The following is a 24,328-nucleotide window of genomic DNA, read 5'->3' as shown; positions in this document are numbered from 1 at the left end:
GGCAATTTTCAACCCACTGTGTCCAGCACAAGTACAGGGTTGCCTGGAGTTCAAAACAGGAGAGTAAGGAGCTACTATTGTGGAGAACTGAGAGGAGGGAAGATCTGAGGAACTTAGTTCTGTTGCTGTGAGTGAAGGAGCTGCTGGATCTTCAACAGCTTTCTTGGCTGCTACACTGGAAGAGATTTGGCAAATGCTCCATAAATTGGAAGATATGGTTGAAAAATAAGTGCAAGAGGTATCACAGTTATCTGGGAAAATTGAAAATTTATCTAGTAAACTGGAGTTGGTGAAATCTGAATCCTTAATTCAAGTTATACAAGTCCAGTCTGAAGTGAAAAACCTTAAAGAAACAATGTTTGAGATTGTTAAGGATAAGAATGTGATATATCGGAAAATGAAACAATTTGAAAATTATAACGGAAGATTAAACCTGAGATTATTGAATTTCTCCAAATCAATCCTTCTTTCTCCATTGGATTTCTTAAAAAAATATTTAATAGAAATTTTGTTTATGCCGATTCAGGCTATTCCACCTATTAATAAGATATATTACTTGTCACCACTAGTGAATAAACCTGGACAGGATTTGAGTAGTAATTCAATTTGACATCAAGAAAAAGCTCAAGAGGATGTAAATCCATTGGACGATGTTTCTTATATTTTGGAGACTTCACTTACAGAAGTAGCAGAAAGGGCAACTTTGATAGCAAGACTTGAATGCAGTAATGAAATTATTCTTCTGAAATTCTCAGAAAAAGTTTTGTGACACAGGATAGGAGAAACAAATTTCTTATAATGAGAGATGAAGTAAAAAAAAAATTGGGTGGCACTTTTCTATTAGCATACCCAAATGCAGTCAGACCTTAGTTTGTGAGCATAATTCATTTTAGAAGCATGCTTGTAATCCAAAGCACTCGTATATCAAAGCGAATTTCCCCATGGGAAATAATGGAAACTCAGACGATTCGTTCCACAACCCAAAAACTTTAATACAAAATACTATACGTACTTGTATTGCAAGACCTCGCTGATTTAGAACAGTCACTACACTCCTGCAAATTTCAAGTTTATTAGGATTTTATATACTGTCTATCAAGGTTATCTAAAAGGTTTTACAATCAGGTACTCAATCATTTTCCCTATCTGTCCCGGTGGGCTCACAATCTATCTAATGTACCTGAGGCTACGGAGGATTAAGTGACTTGCCCAGGGTCACAAAGAGCAGCGTGGGGTTTGAACCCACAACCCCAGGGTGCTGAGGCTGTAGCTTCAACGACTGAGCCACACACTCAGCGTCGGAGAGAGAAGAACCATCGGCTCAGTTGTGATGATGTGACGTGTGTATACTATATGTACTCGTATTGTAAGACTTGGCTTGTTTAGAACAGTCACTGCACTCTTGCAGCATCAGAGAGAGAAGAACCATCGGCTTAGTTGTGATGTGTGTATACTGTATGTACTTGTATTGCAAGACATTGCTTGTATATCAAGTTAAAATTTAATAAAATGTTTTGCTTGTCTTACAAAACACTTGCAAACCAAGTTACTTGCAATACAAGGTTTTACTGTGTATGTTTTTTTTTTTTACCAGAGCAACTGAGATCCTTTTTGGACTTAAAAAATCCCTCCAGAAATTGAAAGTTTGTGTATAATTGTAACGGATTAGTCAATTGATAGCCTTTTCTTTTTCAATTTTATGTTTTCTTTGGTCTCCCTTTGTAGATTTGCCCCTTTATTTGGTGGTCTAAGGAAGGCATACTTTATTCTTATTTTTGTTTAATTTTTTGATAACATATGATGGTCTGTATCTCTGGATCAAGTGTTATTGCTTGTATCACTTTATTGTAAAATATAAATAAAAAAGGAGAAAAGAATTGAGTATAAGGATAGTAAGATACCAGTGCTTGGAGTTCACTGATTCTGCTTGCTGATGTGATAGCTGTCAGAAAAACCTTTCCATGTGAAGAATGTCAAGGAAGCACTTCCTAGTGGTTCAAAATGATCAGTTTTGAGTTGCTCCAAAACCACACTGAGATCCCATGGTAGAGGTGGATCTCAAAGCAGAGGTCAGAGGTTGGTAAAGCCCCTGAAGAAATGTGTTACTAAAGGCTAGTGAGACACCGGTTGTCCTTCCAAGAGGATATGATAGGCGGAGATTATGGATAAGTGCATTCACACTGAATTTCTCTAGAGACAGACTAATAAGTGTAGAAGATAAGTCAGATATACTCCAGTGAACATGTGAAGGGATCCTGTTGATAGGTAGTGACCCAAAGAGAAAGCTGGGTCCACTTCAATTAATATGATTTTCTAGGGGAGGGTTGCCTTGCTGCCAGTAAAATTTCCTTTATTGATTGGGAGACTGGTACTGAAGCTAGGAGTCTCCTTTCAAATTCAATGCCATTAGGTGGGGACTCGGTAGATTGGAATGAAGTACTTGACCCTTCTGTTGTGTAAGTAGGACAGGGTGTACTCTGAGAGGTATCAGTGAAACTTCAAGAAGGTCTAGAAGAAGGGGAATCCATATTTGTCTGGGCCATCGAGGAACAATCAGGATGACATGAGCAAAATCTTGGATGACCCTGGAGAGGAGTGGAATAGGTGGAAAGGCATATAGGTGTTCCCCATCCAAGAGATGGTGAAGGCATCTCATGCGATGTCTTATTGTGCCGGCAGGAGGGGACAAAATTATGGGTACTTTGCAATGTCTTGAGAGGCAAAGAGGTCCATGACTAGGGTCCCCATTGCTGAAATAGTCTTTGGAGAACTGTACTGTCTAGGTGACAATTCATGAGGTCAAGCTTGTGACTGAGTGAATTTGCTAATACGTTTACTTGTCCTGAGATGTACACTGCCCAGAGATTCATGTGGAGGGAGAGAGCAAAACTCCAGAGTAGGACTTCCTCTCTGCAGGAACCTTCCTGGTTGTTGTTGTAGAACATTACTAATTAATTGTCTGTTTTAATAAGGACTTGTTTGCGGTGCAGCCGTGGATGGAAGGCTCACAAGGTATAGAAGGTTACGCATAATTCTAGGTGATTGATATGTAGACGTAGCTCTACTGGGTCTCAAAGACCTTTGGTCGAAGGGACCAAAATACGCCCCCTAGCCTGTGATGGAGGCGTCTGTTGTGATGGTGAGCTGAGGCAGAGGAGGCTGAAAAGGGCAACCCACCTTTAGAGAAGGAGAGTGGATCCACCACTGAAGAGACTGCTTGACTGAGGTTGGTAGTGAAATCTGACGTGAGAGTGGTTGTTGATGCCAGTGTAGCTGGATGTGCCATTGTAAAAGCTGCATATGAAGTCTTGCATGAGGAACTAGTGATAGCGTTGCTGCCATGTGCCCTAACAGGTGCAAGATGTGTGTGTATCTTCTTAATTGAGAGCAGAGTGCGTTGATGGTATGATGTCTCTTCTCAGGTAAGTAGGCTCGTGCTCTGTTCGTATTTATGCTTATTCCTATAAATGTGAGGGATTGAGCTAGTAACAAGGACAATTCAAAGTTGATGAGAAACCTTGGGATTGAAGGGCACTTAGGGTATCTTGAATCATGAGAAGAAATCATTATTATCCCAGGACAAGCAGGCATGATATTCTCACATGTGGGTGACGTCATCTACGGAGCCCCGATGCAGACAGCATTTCAAGCAAACTTGTGTGCCTCCTGCTCCACTAGAGGGCGCATCCCCTCCTCGTGGTCTCCAGTTCGTTTTTTTCCGCTGTGCTAAGAAGACACGTTTTTTCTTAGCTCTGCCCCAGTGCCTTCTTTGCACCGCGATTTATTGTTTTTTCTTCGTTAAAAGTCGCTGTGCGTATAAAATTTTTTCTTTTTCCTGCTCTTTGTGCTTTTCGCGCTTTTTTCTCGCGATCCGGGGGCTCCCGGGTCGTCGCGGCCGCGTGGCCTGATTGGCCGCGGTCGCCTGGATTTCCTATGTCCCGGCCCGTTTCGGGCTTTAAAAAGTGCACCGGGTGCGAGCGTCTTCTATCACTCACAGACCCGCATCGCTGGTGCATCCTCTGCCTGGGGGCCGATCATCCAACAGAAACTTGCCCCCGGTGCGCAACCTTCCAACACCGGGCGCTCCGCCGACGACGGGCCCGCATGGCGGACCTATTACTGCCGATCAACCCTCGAACTCGGCCTCGAGATTGGCCTCGGCTTCGGCCCCGGCCTCGATCTCGGCCTCGGGTACCTCGGCCCCGCCTCGGGACTCAACCTCGAAGACCCCGAGCTCTCAGAAGTCTTCGGCTCCGGGTAAGTCCCCTCTTCCTTCCTCAGGTTCCATACCTCCAAAGAAACCAACCTCGGGGACAATGGCCGGACAAGGGGGGAGTTCCCTGCCCATGGTGCGTGTCCTCCCAATCGAGCGCAGTTGTCCCTCCTCCTCTCCGAGGCACGGGACCTCCTTCGCCTGCGGGCGGTGGAACCGGTCCCCCAAAACCAAAGGGGCCAAGGATTTTACTCCTGATACTTCCTGGTACCGAAGAAGACGGGAGACCTGTACCCGATCCTGGACTTGAGGCGCCTGAACAAATTTCTGATGCGGGAAAAGTTTTGGATGCTGTCCCTTCCGATTCTTTACCCCCTGATCAACGAGGGCGATTGGCTCTGCTCCCTCGATCTGAAGGAGGCCTACACCCATGTTCCGGTGCACCCTGCTTGTCGCAGATTCCTCCGCTTTCAGGTGGGGGACCTCCACCTACAATACCGGGTCCTCCCCTTCGGCCTGTCCTCATCTCCCCGAGTCTTCACGAAGTGCCTCGTAGTGGTTGCGGCTGCCTTGCGCTCCCAGGGTCTGCAGGTGTTCCCCTACCTGGACGATTGGTTGATCAAAGCCCCGACCAGGGAGGGGGTTAACTCAGCGACCCGACACACTATTACTTCTCTTCAGTGTCTGGGCTTCGAGATAAACTTTCCAAAATCCCAGCTGTGCCCCTCTCAGTCCTTACAATTCATCGGAGCCGTGCTGGACATGGTCCGTCTTCGTTCCTTCCTCCCTCCCTAGCGTCGGGAGGCATTGGTAAATCTGAGCCGACAAGTCTCGAGATCGACCTCGGTCTCGGCACGACAGATGATGACGCTCCTCGGCCATATGGCCTCCACAGTCCACGTCACCCCGCTTGTCCGCCTTCATCTGCAGTTACCACAGTGGACTTTGGCATCACAATGGCGTCAGGATCGGGACCCGATCAACCGCCTCGTGACAGTGACTCCTTCCTTGCAAAGATCGCTCCGTTGGTGGGCCGACTCTTCGAATCTTTCCAAGGGTTTGCTCTTTCTCGCCCCTCCACACCACAAGGTCCTAACCATGGACTCGTCGGAGTACGCTTGGGGGGCTCATGTAGACGGTCTCCGCCCTCAAGGTCTGTGGTCCGCAGAGGACCGTCGCTGCCACATCAACGTGCTGGAGCTTCGGGCCATTTACCTCGCCGCGGTGGCTTTTCAACACCTGCTTCACGACCGGGTGGTTCTCGTTCGCACAGACAACCAAGTGGCAATGTACTACGTAAACAAACAAGGAGGGACGGGGTCTTGGTCTCTCTGCCAGGAGGCCTTGTGGCTCTGGGAGTGGGCGGTCTCCCAAAACATCTCCCTTCGAGCGATTTACATCCAAGGAGAACAAAACTGCCTGGCGGACAGGCTTAGCCGCCTCCTCCAGCCACACGAGTGGTCCCTGCATTCTCAGGTGCTGCGACAGGTGTTCGACACGTGGGGGACTCCCCAGATAGATCTGTTCTCCTCCCCCGACAATCAAAAACTGCCTCTCTTCTGTTCAAGGATATACTCCCCGGACCGTCTCGAGGTCGATGCCTTCCTCCTAGATTGGGAGGGGAAGTTCCTCTATGCGTTCCCGCCGTTTCCTCTGATTCTGAGGACGCTGGTTCATCTAAAATCACTGAGGGCCACTCTGATCTTGATCGCCCCTCGATGGCCCCGCCAGCCTTGGTTTTCCCTACTCCTTCAACTCAGTGTCAGGGAACCTCTGCTTCTGCCTGTATTTCCCTCTCTGCTATCTCAGGGTCGGGGTTCACTGTTACATCCCAATCTTCAGTCTCTTCATCTGACTGCTTGGTTCCTTTCCCCTTGACTTCCTTCCCTGTATCTCAGTCGGTCAGGGAAGTGTTGGAGGCTTCCCGGAAAGTCTCGACTAGACTCTGCTATTCCCAGAAGTGGACTAGATTCTCATCCTGGTGCTCCTCCCACCGCCAGGACCCGGTGTCGATTTCTGTGTCTTTGGTTCTGGAGTATTTGCTTCATTTATCTCACTCTGGCCTGAAGACCAATTCCATTCGAGTGCACCTCAGTGCGATTGCGGCCTTTCATCAACCCCTGGAAGGGAAGGCTCTTTCACGCCATCCCTTGGTTTCTTGTTTCATGAAGGGTGTTGTGAATGTTCACCCTCCCCTCAAACCTCCTCCTGTGGTTTGGGATCTTAATGTGGCCTGGCTCAACTGATGAAACCCCTCTTTGAGCCTATGGATAAGTGTCATCTTAAATTTCTCACTTGGAAAGTAATCTTCCTACTCGCCCTCACGTCTGCTCAAAGAGTTAGCGAGCTGCAGGCCTTGGTGGCGGACCCACCTTTCACCGTATTCCATCATGACAAGGTGGTTCTCCGCACTCACCCTACGTTTTTGCCTAAAGTAGTATCTGATTTTCATCTCAACCAGTCAATTGTTCTGCCTGTGTTTTTCCCCAAGCCCCACTCTCATCCTGGAGAGGTGGCGCTCCACACTCTTGACTGTAAGAGGGCGTTAGCCTTTTATCTCAAACGCACTCAGTCTCATCGGTCAGTGCCACAATTATTTTTGTCCTTCGACCCTAATAGGTTGGGACACCCAGTTTCCAAGCGCACCTTGTCCAACTGGTTAGCTGCTTGCATTTTCTTCTGTTACGCTCAGGCTGGTCTCGCGCTCCATGGTCGAGTTACGGGACATAAAGTCCGAGCTATGGCAGCTTCGATAGCCTTCCTCAGGTCTACGCCGATTGAGGATATCTGCAAGGCTGCCACGTGGTCTTCGGTTCATACTTTCACCTCTCACTACTGCCTGGATACACTGTCCAGGAGCGATGGCCGGTTCGGCCAATCGGTGTTACGTAATCTGTTTTCTTAATTTGCCAACTTCCCTCCACCCCTTCGTTATTAGCTTGGAGGTCACCCATATGTGAGAATATCATGCCTGCTTGTCCTGGGATAAAGCACAGTTACTTACCGTAACAGGTGTTATCCAGGGACAGCAGGCATATATTCTCACAACCCGCCCACCTCCCCGGGGTTGGCTTCTTTGCTGGATATGTGAACTGGAGACCACGAGGAGAGGATCCGCCTTCTAGTGGAGCAGGAGGCACACATGCGTGGTGCAGCACAGCAAGCTTGAATCTTCAATCAAGTTTGCTTGAAATGCTGTCCGCATCGGGGCTCCGTAGATGACGTCACCCACATGTGAGAATATATGCCTGCTGTCCCTGGATAACACCTGTTACGGTAAGTAACTGTGCTTTTTGAGTGCGCTGCCAGGAGCCAGTCGTCTAGGTATGGAAGCACAAAGAGGTGGTTTTTACATAGGTGCGCTGCTACGACGGTTTGTAAAGACTTGTGCTGCTGACACAAGACCAAAAGGTAGTACCTTATACTGAAAATGGTATTTGAGGGACTTGAAACAAAGGTATTTTCAGTGGGTTGGATGGATGGGAATGTGGGTGTAGGCATCCTTGAGATCTAGAATGGCCAGCCAGTTGTTGGGTTTTAGAAGGGGATGAATGGTAGGAAACAAGGTCATTCTGAATCTTTCTTTTTTGAGGAAAGCATCGGGCAAGCGGAGATCTAGAATGAAGTGGAGGCCCTGAGTCTTTTTGGAAATTAGAAAAAAGTTGGAATAGAAGCCTTTATCTTTTTGTTGTGGAGATACCCTCTTTACTACGTTGTTTTGAAGCAAGAGGGATAGTTCTGCTGCTTGAAGCAGTATATAGTGAAAAGGAATGCATGATAGTTGAGGCATATGGAATATTTTGCTTCTTGAAATAAAAGTGAGGCAATATCTGTGGGAATTATATCCAGGACCCATTTCTTCGAAGTAATGGCTTGCCATTCTGGAAGGAAATGACTGAACAACTAAGGAAAAAAAAAAAAACCTGGCTAGGGGAGGAGCCTTGGAAGGCAGGAATCCCTGCACATGTCCAGTAAACCAAAAGCTTACTGTAACTAGGGGAGAGCACCAACACACAGGATCTGTCTAGGACTTCACCAGAAAGTGTGCCTGAATCTCCCCTGCTTGTCTCCAGAGGAAAAAACAACCTATCTAAACACAAGGCCCACAGGTATAGACTGCACAGGCTTACCACTGCTACCATCTGCTGAAATTGAGAACAAACTGGCTTCAAGGAGACTGCACAGCCCTCATAGCTTAAGTTGAAGCTCAGAAGTTCAGTCTATCTGCTGGTAGGAGTGCATAAATACCCATCTGTGCTGGTATAGAATAGAGAGTTGCGCGGGAACAGAAATCAAATCCATCCCCGCTGGAATTAAATCTGTCCCCTCAAGTAATCTCTTCCGTCCCCATAAACTTCAGAAGTGGTTATTTCATTTAATTATTCTACTGAATTAGAGGCTTTGATAGAGACCAATTTACAAATAGGCAAAGACACTTTATTAATTTGGAAATATTATTTGGGAAGAATACTTTCTAAATTGGGTCTCTGTCAGAGCCTCTAATGTAAATATAAAATATAAATACTCCCAGCTGATGAGGACCCTCAAGCTATGTCAGCTGAAGATTTCCTCTGGAGGTAGCCAAAAATCCCTTTTAACAAGCTTGGCAGGCAGCATCAACGTCTCTAAGCTACAGATGTTGGCACCTCAGAAGCTCAAGGATGCTGCCAGCGACTGCTACGCTTGGTAGAAGGGAGTTATGGCTACTTTTGGAAGAGGCCCTCAGTTGTTGGTGGTTGGGAATCCCCACCAGCTATAGCAAAGGTTGGGGAGGGTGTTAACATTTACATTCATATTTTATAAAATATGTGCATAAAATAAGCCACAAAATTTATGTGTGCTAAATAGTAGGTATTGCATTTTTTGTGGGGTAATTTTCAAAGGGAAAATATGCTCATAGAGATTTTTTTGCCTAAAAACTTTTTCATAGGCTGCACTGAAACAATAATTGAATGCTGTTAATATGGATTTTTGAAAACTTCATCCCACAATTGCTTTCACTTCCAGTCCATGAATTGCAAATGGTTCAGGTTTTAGGGAATCCCTAATGAAATGCATAAGAGAAGTTTGCATACATACTCTCTCCATTGTATGTCAGTGTATCTGTTACACATTCATTTGGGGTATCCTGAAAACCTAACTTGTTTACAGCCCTTGATGACTGTTGGTGAGTAACACCTACTATACCTTGATTTTCAGCGGTACATAGAGTGGATTTTACAATGTTTGAAATATTGCAGGTCGCATGGTAAAACTTGAAGTGTTTCTTTGAGTGATAATATTCTAACCTTATTAGTTAAGTGATAACACTGATCCTATTATGCTATTAGATATGTCTGTATAAACAGAATATGCCATCATGCATGTTTCATTTTGTTCAGCTAACCTATCTCTGGATGACTTAAAGAAGCAGTATGAAGGTGCCTATGCTGAGAACTTCCATTGGCCCCTACCCACATCTGACAATGAAGAGGAGGAGCCCAGTGATCAGGGTAAGCCTCACACCTCAGCTTTCTCTGTAACTCCTCACTGATTCCATAATTCCCACTGGCAGTTAATGTAGTGAAAGGATAAGTAAATAAGTTTAAAATTTTCTGTTCCATGTTTGCAGAAATGGATGGCTGCCCCATAGAGAATGCTCCAAAGCAAATAGTGCTCATCGATTCCCTGTTGTGTATTGACCAGCACAGAGACACTGAGAGAACGAGTATTGGGGAAGGAGCAGCACAGAAACACATCCGGGACATTGCAGAGGTGGCTGCTGCGGCTGAGCTCCTGTTACCTAGAGGCAGCGCTCGCATCACAGCAGTGGTAAAGCAAGAATTTCATTGTTACTCTCTCTCTCATTCTTAAGGACAAGGATTTATTTGGTACTCGGCACAAACAGGGAGGTGGAAAGGGCCTTCAAATAAAATTATAAAGCTTCAAAAACTACATACTCTTGTAAGGCCTTAAAGCTAACTGATATCTGATAATTACAGAACTTAATTCTTCATGGAAAGGATGGTGGAAACAAAATCAGTACTGGAAAGTCTGAGATAAGTACAGAGGATTCTGAGTTGGGAAGAAGTTAGGGGAAAGCCAGAGAACAGTGCTAATCCCACTTATTTCTATAGTGCTACAGAACACATAGCAAGGGCCAGCCCAGCCATTAGGCTAGACTAGGCAATCGCCCGGGCAGCAGCAAAGATCAGCGCAGCCTAAGCAAAACAAGAGATTTTGACAGCTACATAAACTCAAAAGAACCATCAATGCATATTTTTACTTCAGGAAGGATGGACTATTTTCAGATAGCTTATTTAAACACACACGCACAACAAAGTTTAATGTTTAAAATGATAATGTCTTGGGGACAGATTAGGGACCCAAAAATTAAGTGGGGGGGGGGCATAAGGTTGAAGGTTTGCCTAGGGCACCCATCATGGTATGTGCAAAACTAGCCCATTTGGAGACATTGACTCCTGTACAAATACACTTATATTGAGACAGTCCCTGTTGCACACTGATTCAAGTCTAGTCAAGGTAATTGGGGTCTGTGGCATTGCACCAGATATGAAGTTGGGCAGATTAGATGAAGTTTATGTGAGCAGCAAGCTCAGCACTATAAAATATACCATGCAGCCGTTCAGCAGTATTCTCTCTCCAGCTTATGGTAATGAGCATTCTGTACAGCAAAGGGAATGGGGACATGTATACCACCTTTTTGTGGCTTTGGCATTCAAAGCGGTGGCACTGGAGAATTAAGTGACTTGCCAAGGGTCACAAGGATCAGCACCGGGATTTGATCTCACAACCTCTGGGTGCAAAGGTAACAGCCCAGCCGGTGAGCCACAGCCTTTCTTCAAAGGACATGAGAGGTGAGGTAGCTCTTGGGTCCAGTTGGAGAACTGGTCACCCAGTTGACCTTAGGCAGGTGGAAGTGAATCTAGAGTATCTGCATTTGAGACTACCTGAATGAGTTTAGGTATCTTCCATGCTATTTCAGCTGGACACACATCAGGGATTGAATTGTCTTTCTCATTTAAAAAAAAAAAGGATTTATATTTCTTTAAGAGAGAGCCTTTTTGAATCTCTACTACTACTACTATTTATCATTTCTATAGCACTGCAAGGCATACACAGCACTGTACATTTAACATACAATAGAGAGTCCTTGCTCAGAAGAGCTAACAATCTAATTTGACAGACAGGACATCTCAGGGTTGGAGAGATTATGGTAGAGGAAATGATACAGTGGGTATAGGTATCTGACAGCAGTGAGTGGGAGTCTCAAAAAAGTGGGCTTTTAGCTTGGATTTGAATACTGCTAGGGATGAAGAATGAGATATTGATTCAAGCAGCCTGTTTGGGCATATGTTGCGGCAAGAAAGAAGGGATGGAGTCTGGAGTTGGCAGTGGAAGAGAAGGGTACAGATAAGAGGGGCTTGCCCGATGAACGGAGTTCACGGGGAGGAGCATAGGGGAGATAAGTGAAGAGACATATTTGGGGGCTTAAGAGTGAATGCACTTGTAAGTCAGTAAGAGGAGTTTGGACTGTATTCAGAAATGGATGGGGAGCCAGTGAAGTGACTTATGTATGAGATATATTTGCATACATCAGAAACCAGTTGTATGCAAAATTTTGCAAACTTCTCTCATGTCTATGGTGCTAATGCAGAAAGCCATGTGAGTCAAGCACTGATGGCTTAGCTTGTGGATTCTAGTGTGAAATTAGCTCCAAAAAATCTGCAGTGATGCAGTTGTCTCTGCTCAGATTACCAAATAAGGAAAGGATGCACCACATGAGGTCAGGAGTTGCCATTTTCTTTTTCTTTTTTTTATAATTTTCATTATTCATTATAAATTTTCAAACAAGTGTACAATAAATCACTTCATAATATACATTTCCACTTGAAATTATAACAAATTTCACACCACAAAAATTATCCCTCAACCCCATACATATATCTTTATAAATATCCAAAACTTTTAAACCCCCCCCACCCTCCACACATACATAATAAATGGGGTTAAATACAATTTATTTATTATAATAATCTATTTACTATAATAATCTATTAATGGCCCCCAAACATCTTTAAATTTATTAAAATATCCTTTTTTAATTGCCAATGTTTTTTCCATTTCATACATATGACACATCGAACTCCACCAAAAGCAGTAATTTAACCCTCTATAATCCTTCCAATTGTATGTTATTTGTTGAATGGCAACTCCTGTTAAAATCATTAAAAGCTTGTTATTATTAGAGGATAACTGACACTTAGCCCTCATAGACACCCCAAATAAAATTGTGTCATAGGACAGGGTACATGATTTTCCAACATACAATTTATTTGACTCCAGATCAATTTCCAAAAACAATTAACAAAAGGGCAATAAAATAATAAATGATCTAGAGTTCCAGGCTCGAGATGACAATGCCAGCATCTATTAGACTTAGAGCAATCCAATTTTTGTAAACGAACAGGGGTCCAGAGAGCTCTTTGTAACAGGAAAAACCATGTCTGCCTCATTTTCTAAGATGGCAAAGTTAGGAGCAAGTGGACATTTGTTCTTGTCTTTTCCCCTTGGGGGTGCCACTAGATGCCAGGGAATTTTTTTAAGTCAGGGGAGAAGTACTAATTCACTTACAATATACTAAGTAATGCTTCAGGGGAAAACTCCAAAAGTTCCAGAAAGTATCTTTTAAATATTTCATGAACTGATATCAAAGCACTATTGAAAAATTTTAAATTCTCAGTTTAGCTTTCCTTTGAAAATTTTCCAGTACTTTCATTCTAAGATGTAATATATGATTCTCTTTAATGAAAGATTGATTGAGTTTAGACAACTCTCTGTGTTCCTTGCTCTACTGAGTCAATCTTTTCAGTATGCTTTAATGAAGTATTTTCATAAACAGAACACTTAGGTTGTGCAGAGTGAACTCCTTAGAAATTGGTGAAATCTCAAAAAACTTTTGTTCAGACAGGTGGCTAAGGATTTACTCATTGCCCATATAGAGTCCAGTATCAGCAAGGGGGTTTTAGGTAATATAACACTGCACTATTGGTGACTCAGGACTGTCACTAGATATTCTGACTTTCTTCCTACCAGAGGGGACACCTGAGAAACTATTAAGCTGATTGTGACTTCGAGAAAAAAATCCAAAAAACTTGGGCAACCGAATATACAGTTGAAGAAGTATAAACCATTATGCATCTATAATTAGGCAGCAGAAAAAAGGGCAGAGTTTATGATATTATGGAGGCAATGAAAATTGTATGTATAAGACCAGATATTCTCAGCTTTTGAATAGGAGCGACTCCTACCTGGATAAATCCCACTCAGTGTTTTACCTGGATATTTGTCATTTAAAATCTAGCCAGAATGTCTTGTCACTACCTGAGTAGGGTTGGAGGCAGAAATTGGGTGGAGCCTGGAGTTATCCAGTTAGCAAAAGAAACAAGACAGGAAGACCCAGTGAAAACAGTCCAAGCGATGAGAAAAAAAAAGGACTGTGAATGAAGATGTTCTAAATCAGGGGTGCCCAAAAGGTCGATCGCGATTGACCAGTAGATTGCAAAGGCAACGCGAGTCGATCGCGGAGCCCATTCTGGGCTCCACAATAGACTCGCTTTGCCTTTGTGTTCTGTTCTCCCTGCTTCCCTGATGCCAGGTGCGTACAAGTGCCTGGCACACAGCCTCCCCCCCCCCCCCCCCCGGACGTCAATTCTGACATCAGAGAGGAAGTTCCGGATCAGCCAATCGCTGCATGGCTGGCTTGGAACTTCCTCTCTGACATCAGAATTGACCTCATGGGGAAGACTTGTGGGCCCGGCGCTTGTACGTGCCTGGCGTCAGGGAAGCAGGGAGAAATCAGCGGCGGTGGCTTGGGGGGGCAGGGAGAGAGAAAGACAGACAGAAAGAAAAAGGGGCAGGGAGAGAGAAAGAAAGAAAGGTGGGGCAGGGAGAGAAAAAAAGAAAGAGGGGGAGGGGGAAATTTTGGGTTGGATAGTAATGCCTTATACTGAAGAGTACCAGTATGACTGTTTATGTTTTGGAGTGGGGATTTGGCTATCTGATGTATTGTTTTTTGTTGTATTTGCCATTGTGAAAATTCAATAAAACTTGTGAAAAAAAAGAAAGGGGTGTGCAGGGAGAGAGAAAGAAAGGGGGTCAGGGAGAGAGAAAGAAAAAGTTGGATTCATGGCGGGACAGAGAGAGATGTTGGTTGGGGAATGGAATGAGGTCTGGAGGAGAGGAAGCATGCAGGAGGCAGAAATAAATAAATATTGGATTTACAGTCAGAAGAAGGAAGTGCAACCAGAGTCTCATGAAATCACCAGACAGCAAAAGTAGGAAAAATGATTGTATTTTAAATTTAGTGATCAAAATGTGTCTGAATTTTTATCTGCTGTCTATATTTTGCACTATGGCCCCCTTTTACCAAACCGCAATAGCAGTTTTTAAGCGCAGAAAGCCTATGAGCGTCAGGAGCAGCACGGGGCATTCAGCGCAGCTCCCTGTGCTAAAAATCGCTATCGCGGTTTAGTAAAAGGGGAGGGGTATATTTGTCTATTTTTGTATAGTTGTTACTGAGGTGACATTGCATATTTTAAAGTCATCTGCTTTGACCTCTTTGAACCCCCCCCCCCCGAATATAAATGATAATTAATATTTTCTCTGTGTTACAGTGTGCTTTGTGTTTTTTAAAATTTTATTGTTGGTAGATCATTTTGACTTGGTCATTTTAAAAGTAGCTTGCAAGCCAAGATAGTGTGGGCACCTCTGCTATAGAAGGTCCATCAAATCCGGAGCGTTCATAGAAATGTCCTTTATACCATCAGATTATTATTGTATACTTGAGAGAGAGGGGTAGCATAACTTCTTTAATTATTTGAGCCATCCCCTGAAGCTTGCACTTTACCATATCAGCTGGATATATTAGGTGAGACTTGAGGACATTTATATGATGTAAAGAGTAAGGTTACCATATGGCTCCAGAAAAAGGAGGATGGATTGAGACATCCGGGTTTTACTTCTATTGCTTTCAATGGAAGTAAAACCCAGATGTCTCAATCTGTCCCCCTTACTTCCATTGCTTTCAGTGGAAGTATAACCCAGATGTCTCAATCCATCCTCCTTTTTCTGGAGCCATATGGTAACCCTATAAAGAGGGCTTATTCTTTCTTTTATAGCATTATAAGAAAATGGCTTCCAATCATAAAAAACAGCTCTGTGGGAGCTGAACACCCTCAAAACTGAGCACACACTGTCACAGTGTCCAGGGAATACCAATTTATATTGTATTTGGTATCCCTCCCAATCATTTTGAAATGCTGGCACCTATGCCCCCAATCTTAGGCTCCTGTGCTCTGTATTTGGCTCCACCACTATTTTTTCTTCTTCTTGGCCATACCACTTTTCTCCTCCACCTTGAAGACCTTCCCAGACATGCCTCATTTGTATGTAATCTAGTGAAAAAAAAATCCTGTTTGTTGTCTTCTTTCTAGGGAAAGCTGAATGTTCCATTTTTGCTGCATGGTGTTCTCAGGGAATATCAGCAGATTGGGCTGGATTGGTTAGCAAAGCAGTACAAGAGGAATCTCAATGGTATTCTGGCTGACGAGACAGGTCTGGGCAAGAATGTGCAGATTATTGCCTTGTTAGCACACTTGGCCTGTAATGAAGGTGAGCTCATGCATGTCACATGTCTACGTCTGTTATATGGGTCATTGTCTTGCCAGTATACCTGGCCTGTAATGAAGATAAGAAGTATTGTAATTTTTAGTGATATGTATTTGGTTTATCAGTGCATGCTAAAAAAATGTAGTGCATGTTAATTTAGTGCATATGTTAACTTATAAATTAAAATGCATTAAGTCAATTAGTGCTCATTAAAAACTTGTAATGTGTGTTAAACGTTTTTTAAATTAAATTACATTAAACCATCAAAGAGTCTGAAATTCCTTATTGCCGACCAGACCAGTCCAGACACAGATGGGTTTATCCCCTTCTGCAAGCAGATGGAGACAGAGAACAAAGGTTTATGAACTTAGTTCTTTATACGACACTATACTACCACAAGCTTCTCAGTATTTCTTTGTCTCCAGCCGATGGTAGTCAAGCATACTGTGCACTTATGGTCTACTGAGTGTGGACAGGATTCCTGGGCCTAGTTGGAGAACTTGGTACCCAGCTGAGGGTGTTGAGCTTCTGCCTGTGCCCCTGGCGGAATACCTGTAGTAGTTCAGGTCCTTCCTCTTCCTTCATTGCTGCCCATTCTATTTATGCTGTTCTCTTCTTTCTCACTCCTCTCACTGCACCAGTTCATAGAATTTATGTTAAATCTTTTTATTGGATAAATATTTATTTATTATTTTAGACATATTAACCACCTTTTCACGAAGAGATTCCCCCAAAGCAGTTTACAGTTCATTGACTAGTAATCAGGTACACTTAAGTATTTTCCCTGTCTGTCTAGGCAAGCTCACAATCTAACTGTGGTACCTGGGGCAATGGATTGTTAAGTGACTTACCCAGAGTCACAAGGCTGGGATTGAACCTCAGGGTGCTGAAGCAGCAGCTCTTATCCAACATACATTTACAAGTGCAACTTTTAATTGATGCAATAAAAAACAAACTTTTTTATAAATCTGTACTCCCATCAACAATATCTCCCAAGCCCCACCCAACCCTTATATACCCCAAAGAATATTGCTCAGGCAAAATCATAAATTCATGCAGAACTTTTTTTTACTGTGTACTTGTACTCTGCTACTCCATGGACATTCATCTAACTCTCTTGACTTCCATAAAACTCTGACTAAGCTTCCCAGTCTCTACCTTAAGGAAAGATATATAATCATTACATACTTTTTTGATATATTTGTTATTTAAAGTGTTTCCCCTTTTTTTGATTGGGATGTAAAAGAGCAATTCATTCTGGGTGGGCCTCAGCAACCCCTAGACCCAACATACCAGTTCCAAATGTGTCCATCTTAGCAAAGACATCCAATCTATACTAATTTGAAAAAAGAAGGGCATGTTAACCACGTGACCACCTTACAGATCTCCTCTGGTGAAAATTAATGCACCTCTGCCTAGGAGACTGTGCTCACAAACTTTCAGCAGATACTTACCCCTTCCAGAAACAGACAAAATAAACCATGGCGGCCTCTCCCTTCTTTGGATTCCCAAAGAGTACAAACACAAGATCAGACTTCCAAAACTCTGTCATCTTCAAATACTGGAGCAGTGTTCAACACACATCCAAGGTATGGACAGTGCAGAAATCTCCTCCACAATTATTTCTAAGAAAAGAGGGAAGCAAGTCCACCTGATTCATATGGTAAGCAAAAACCACCTTCAGAAGAAAGGAGGAAACCATTTTGACCAAGACCTCTCTACTTCAGTGAAATGCAAATTATGGCTCATGACATGACAAGGTCTAGATCTGTGAGATTCTACTGGCTGAAGAACTTGCCAATACAAATGTTACTTTTGCTTTATTTCTATTTATTAACATCCAAAACCAAGAACCTCCAGTGATCTCTCCAAAGGTGCAGGTATGTCTCTTTGAGGTACAGAGATGTCATAAATTTCCCCTGCCTGACTGTTGAAATAACAGAGCACGTTTGGCTCAGACTTTGTCTCCAACAATGCAACATCATGGTCTGGGTGGTCACCAGCCCCACTGCGGCAGGAACTGCAGATGCCTTACTGTCGCAGAAGCTCCCACAATGGGAACAACACTAGGCATACTGCTCAAGCACCTTTATACAAGTCTCTACATAGCTGCTGCAACTGAGCACATCACACTATTCCCAATGCCAAAATCAGAGTTCACTATCCAAAGGCAAGCTGCAAAATCCTCCACTGCCTCTAAATCTACCTTGTGCACCGCACATGGTGCCCCAACCTCTTTTTTCTTTCACTCTCCTGGTCAAGACTTCATCATGGGAACCCTTCCTTCCTGAGCTGCAGAATAGGAACAATGCTCCCCATTGGAAAATGGCTTCCCTCTGGACAAGGCTTGCCTCCTTACCTGATCCTTTATACCATTTAGTATGCCATTTAGTTACCCTCTCCATTTTTATTTTTTTTTTAATACCATATTCTGCTAGTAGAGAAGGTGTGGAGGTACCCCAACTCCATTTTCCTGTTATAGGAGTTACTTCTTAATAACAGGTGTGAAAATAGCCTCAAAGGCTCAATAAGCATAAAGGTAGAACAAGCTACCTACAAATATGCTATTCAGAAGCATAGAATTTTATCATTAGCTAACTATACCAGAAAGAAGGCATTTTAATAAATAACCACTCACCCCCCAAAAAATGTAGAAAACAACAACAAAATGTTAAAAAAAAAAACTGGTATTGCAAAAAGAAATTATTATTTGTATTTGTTGAGAATCTGTTTTGGTAGCAATGCAGCTTATGCTGTTTTTCTTGTAGGAGGTGATGGTATATTGGTATTTTAGTTCTCAATGTGATAATTATTGGTGCTGCCTCTTCATAGACTGTTACTGTTTGAGCTTTTTCAGTTCTGTAATAGCAAGACAAGCTTGATTTATAGATTCAAAGTGTGTTTTTACAGGATACTGTGGCTGTTTGCTGCTTCTCAGTACATTGGATTTTTGTGGTACTACTATATATTATTTCTATAGCGCTACCAGATATATGCAGCGCTGTACAGAGTCACAAAGAAGACAGTCCCTGCTGGAAATGCATATCCAGGCAGGCAGAAACTCCGAGAGCCAGCCTCCTTTCCGCAGAGGGGCATTCAGCGTCCTGGCGTTATTGTATCTTTCTGGTAGGTTGTGCAGGACGGGTGGTGGAAAGTTGGGAATGCCTGTAACTTGCATACTGACCTCGGGAACTCTGGGAAAATCTCTGCAACTTGGAATGTGTATATTGTCTGGAACCATGAAAATTAGAACATCCAGAACCCCTGGAGGGTCTGGGTCTACTATCAGGCAGGGATTTTGGGCGACAGTCCATTAATGAATCCATGAGGACCTCCAGGCTTGTGCCAAACAATAACTGCCCCTTAAGACAGCGTCGCTAAAGTCGCCATGAAAGTGGAAACACCAGCCCACTGCCTGACCCAGAGCATTCGGCGGGCCGAAAGGGAGAACACTGACACTTGTTGCCAGCACTGTCAAAAGGTCACTTACAGAATCCACTATAAAGTGTCCCAGCCAGCAGCAGTTGAGGAGGAGGCTGCACCACATCAGTCTCTAGCATGCACAGCTAAGAGAGACAGGTGCGTGCGACAAAAGACATCACCACAGCAGCTCTGAGACCCAAATTGGCTGTTTCAAAAAGTTTCCTGAAGACCACAACCATACAGCGATCCTGCATAGCTTTCAACACAACACCTCCTGCACTGGGAAGAGAGGTGCGCTTAGTCACTTGTGCCACCAAGGAATCCACCTTGAGCTGCCCCCAAACTGCTGACACTTCAGAGGATACAAGCGGGATATAGCTCTAGCACTCTTCAAGTACCTTCCAGAGAGTCAAACTGCTCAGAGACAATAAAACTCATATCTGGATGCCAGGGAAAGGTCGCAAAATGCGAGCGTCCACTACAAAGCCTGGATGGAGCCGGCTGAGTGGCTAAGCTCAATTCTTGCAAAGATGCAGTAGTAAGAACAAGCAGAGCTGCAAACTTGATTAAGCGCAGGACAGCAGGATCATCACCAGGATCTGGAGCCCCTAAAGGATCACCGGTTGCGCACCAGGCGGGCGGAGGTGCAAAAAATGCAGCTGGCACGCTGCTGAACAGCACTGAGCCCCTAAGTGTGCCTAACAGTCTGTGCTCGACCCCTGCTTAACAGAAGGTGAGACTACTTCAGGGATGGCCCTAAACTCCAAGGAAAACTATCAGACTGGCTAACAGGTACCCAAAAGGGATTGCCCTGTCAGCTACAGATTGAAATCTGTGAATTGTCAAGCGAGCAAAGCTCCAAATTTGCTTCAAACACGAAAATACCTACAAAGGGGACGAAACTACTTCAAACACAATAAAATGGGGAAAGCAGAACACACACACAGTTGCAGAAGGAAAGACTGTAGAGGGCGCTTTAACCAATTAATGAAGTACTACAGAGGCAGAGTAGAAAATCTGGAGTGGATTCCTTCTGCAGTGCATGCAAGTATGGTGAAATAACCCTATTGACGCTAGAATGTCTCACCTATCTACTGGAAAAGAGCTTACCAGAGTGGCCGTTTGCTGCTTCTCAGTACACTGTATTTTTGTGGTGGTACTACTACTATTAATTATTTCTATAGTGCTACCAGACATACGCACCACTGTATAGAGTCACAAAGAAGACAGTGCCTGCTGGAAAGAGCTTATAATCTAAACAGACAAGACAGAAACAGGATGCCATGGGAATGGTTAATCTGCTGGCTGGGTTGGTGGGCAGTGGGGAGTAGGGTTATGCATTGAAGGCTATATCAAAAAGGTGGGTTTTCAGTCTGCTTTTAAACAAGGTAAGGGAAGGAGCTTGGTGGACAAACTTGGGTAATTTATTCCAGGCATAGGGGGCAGTTAGATGAAAGGAACGAAGTCTGGAATTGGCAGTGGAGGAGAAGGGTACAGCTAAAAGCCATACTAAGGGCACTCGGTTTATTTATCAGTTTTCTGTACAGAACCATGTCAAAGACTGCTAAAATCTAAGTACAGTACATCTAGAGCACCCCTAAATCCAAGTGTTTCGTCAAAGAAATTAATCAGATTTGTCTGACAAGACCTGCCTCTAGTAAATCCATGCTGCCTCTGATCCTGCAATCCATTTGATTCCAGAAACCTCACTGTCTTTAGAAGTATTTCCGTTAATTTACTCACCACAAATCAAACTAACCGGCCTGTAAATCCCAGCCACTTCCTTCTTTCTACTTTTGTGGTGAGGAATCACATCCATTCTTCTCCACTCTTAGGGAACCACTCTTGAATCTATAGAAACATTGAAAAGATCAGACAGTGGAACTGCCAGGATGTTAAATTTCCTTCAGAATCCTTAGATATATCCCATCAGGCCTCATTGTTTTGTCTTCCTATACTTTAGGTAACTCATAATGAGCACAGTTGTCTGAAAATTGGTCAAGGTCTGCCACACATCCATTTGTATTAGCATTTTTCTTCTGTAGTCCTCTCCAGCCCTTCATCTGTGAACCTAGAACAGAAAAATATTTATTAAATAATTCCATTTCAGCATTATCATGTCTACATATTGCTCCCCATTACTCTTGAGCTTCATAAGGCCATATAAGAACATAAGAATAGTCTTACTGGGTCAGACCAATAGTTCATCATGCCCAGTAGCCTGTTCTCACCGTGGCCAATCCATGTCACTAGTACTTGGCCCAAACCCAAAGAATAGCAACATTCCAAGCTAATGATTTAGTGCAAGCAGTGGCTTCCTCATGTCTTTCTCAATTATGGATTTTTCCTCCAGGAAATTGTCCAGACCTTTCTTAAAACCAGCTAGACTATCTACTGTTACCACAACCTCTGGCAATGCATTCCAGATCTTAACTATTCTTTGAGTGAAAAAATATTTCCTCCTATTGGTTTTAAAAGTATTTCTCTGTGACTCCCCTAGTCTTTGTAATTTTTGACGGAGTGAAAAATCGATCCTCTTGTACCCGTTCTACTCCACTCAGAATTTTGTAGACTTCAGTCATATCCCCTCAGCCGTCTCTTTTCCAAGCTGACATGCCCCAACCTTTTTAGTCTCTTTAAACAAGATAAGTTCCATTCCCTTTATCATCTTGGTTGCTCTTCTTTGAACCTTTTCTAGTGCCGCTATATCTTTCTTGAGATAAGGAGACCAGGATTGAAAGCAATATTCCAGGTGAGGTTGCACCATGCAGCGATACAGAAACATTATAACATTTTTAGCCTTGTTAACCATCCCTTTTTTAATAATTCCTACCATCTTGCTTGCTTTTCTGGCCACCACCACACATTGGGTGTCTGCAGAGACACCCAGATCCTTTTCTTGGGCGCTAACCCCCAAGGTGGACCCTAATATCTAGTAACTTACATTACATTGGTGTCTTCTATTCTACCAATACCTTTCAGTTCTAGGCGATTTACAAAATAATTGGTCTGGGCATTCCCAGGGAGATTGCAAGGTTGGAAAATGCATTAGGATCTGGGAAGTTGAGAAGGTTTAATTAGATCAATTGACAAATTTCTTGAATAGTATGATTTTCAATTCTTTCCTGAAGGTTTTATAGTTGGGCATTGTGGTTATTAGATTGGAGAGGTGGTGGTCTAGTCTTGCTGCTTGGGTTGCTAATAGTCATATAGTTTTTTGTTTTGTATGCCTTTGACTGGGGGGTGGATAAAATGTGCCTGTGTTCTCCTTGGTCTGGATGTGTTGTTCCTGATTAGGTGATTATTTAGATAGCTTGGTCTGTCTCCATTCAGGGTTTTGTATAGGGTGCAGTAGAATTTGTATTGTATGCGTGCTTGTACTGGGAGCCAGTGTGAGTCTTGGATCGCGGAAGTAATGTGGTTGTATTTCTTCAGCGAGTATATCAGTCTGAGAGCTGTATTTTGTACTGTTCATAGTTATTTTGATATCCTAGATCACACCTCATCAGGCCACCTGGAAACAATATTGGAGGAAGTAGAAAATTGGATGACCAACCACAAATTGAAGCTGAACGCAGAAAAAACCAAATTCCTTTTGCTAGAATCAGACAGACCTGAAAATTAAAGCAACCAAGTATCCAATTCAGAGTTCACTCAAAATCCTGGGAGTACTGATTGACAGATGCTGCACAATGCAAACTCATATAAATAAAACTACCCAAAAAGCCTTCTTCACAATGCGCAACCTAAGAAAAATTAAAAAATTATTTGATAAAGATCAATATAGGATTATTTTTCAATCCCTTGTATTAGGACTTCTAGATTATTGCAATATTCTCTATCTACCATGACCCATTAATATGATCAAACAGTTACAGACAGTTCAGAATACAGCTCTCAGGTTAATTTACTCGCTCAGAAAATTTGACCACATCACCAATGCCTACTTAGGCTACTGATTAGAGCCAGAATTCAATTCAAACTATACTGTATATTCTTCAAAGTAATTTATGGTACTGCACCCACCTATCTCTTCAATCGCCTAAATCGTCTTCTACTAACCAGAACAAGAAGATCACAGAACATATTTTCCTATCCATCACTAAAGGCACTCAGTGCAAAAAGCAATATGATAACCTCCTAGCAATACATGCAGCAAAACTAGAATCCTCTATCTCCAAATTGTTATCTACAATATCTGACATTAAAGTATTCCATAAAGAAATCAAAACTTTCCTATTCTTAAAGTATATTCAACCTACTTAAACTCCTCCTTTGCCTACTCTCTTTATAACATTCCCATGTATAGTCTACTCCCTGGTATCATCCTCTCAATATCTTAATTAGCAACAGGTTTTCCAAATAATCAACTTAATCCATATTATCTTCCACTATAACCTTCTACTTAACATTATCCCAGGACAAGCAGGCAGCATATTCCCACACATGGGTGACGTCACCGACGGAGCCCCACAGCGGACAGCCTCGAAAGCAAACTTGCTTGAAGATCTCGAACTTTCGAGCACTGCACCGCGCCTGCGCGCGTGCCTTCCCGCCCGAACTAGGGTGCGCATCTCCTGAGAGGATCCTCAGTTCGTTTATTTCCGCGGAGACAAGAAGACACGTTTTCTTTCTCTGCAGCATTGCCTTCTCATCACCGCGGCTGTTTCTTTCTTTAAAGTCGGTCGCTGTGTTTATCTTCTTCTTTATTTTTCTCTTTATATAAAAAAAAAAAAAAAAAATTAAACGATTTGTTTTTCTTTTTTGTCCGACCGTCGAGCTTTGGGCCTAGGCCCATTAGCTCCTTCGTTCGACACGGACTTTATTTTTTCCATGTCCCGGCCTCTTACCGGGTTTAAACGTTGTCGACAGTGTAATCGGGTGATTTCGGTCACCGATCCCCACTGCCATTGTTTACAGTGCCTGGGTTCTTCTCATTCCCAAGAAGATTGTCATCGCTGCTTCACCCTTACTCCACGGGCTTTTCGGCGACGTTGTGCTCAATTTTTTCAACTTTTCGGC

At 43.2% G+C, this 24,328-nt stretch overlaps 1 protein-coding gene across 8 annotated transcripts in view; it reads left to right on the top strand.

Moving 5' to 3' along the window:
* EP400 (E1A binding protein p400) overlaps positions 1-24,328 on the top strand; it is a 285,750-nt gene that overhangs the window by 86,916 nt on the left and 174,506 nt on the right. For all 8 annotated transcript variants that reach the window (XR_004540299.1, XM_033954163.1, XM_033954160.1 and 5 more), the window contains 3 exons: positions 9,595-9,705; positions 9,825-10,024; positions 15,709-15,886. Coding sequence is in view for 7 of the 8 variants with exons in the window: in XM_033954163.1 (XP_033810054.1) it covers positions 9,595-9,705; positions 9,825-10,024; positions 15,709-15,886 (489 nt within the window). In the remaining variant the exon portion in view is untranslated. The remainder of the gene's footprint in view (positions 1-9,594; positions 9,706-9,824; positions 10,025-15,708; positions 15,887-24,328) is intronic.

This window comes from Geotrypetes seraphini, chromosome 8, assembly GCF_902459505.1.
Source record: "Geotrypetes seraphini chromosome 8, aGeoSer1.1, whole genome shotgun sequence".
In the NCBI taxonomy this organism is placed as follows: Eukaryota; Metazoa; Chordata; class Amphibia; order Gymnophiona; family Dermophiidae; genus Geotrypetes; species Geotrypetes seraphini.
This window is presented reverse-complemented; position numbering and strand designations above follow the sequence as displayed.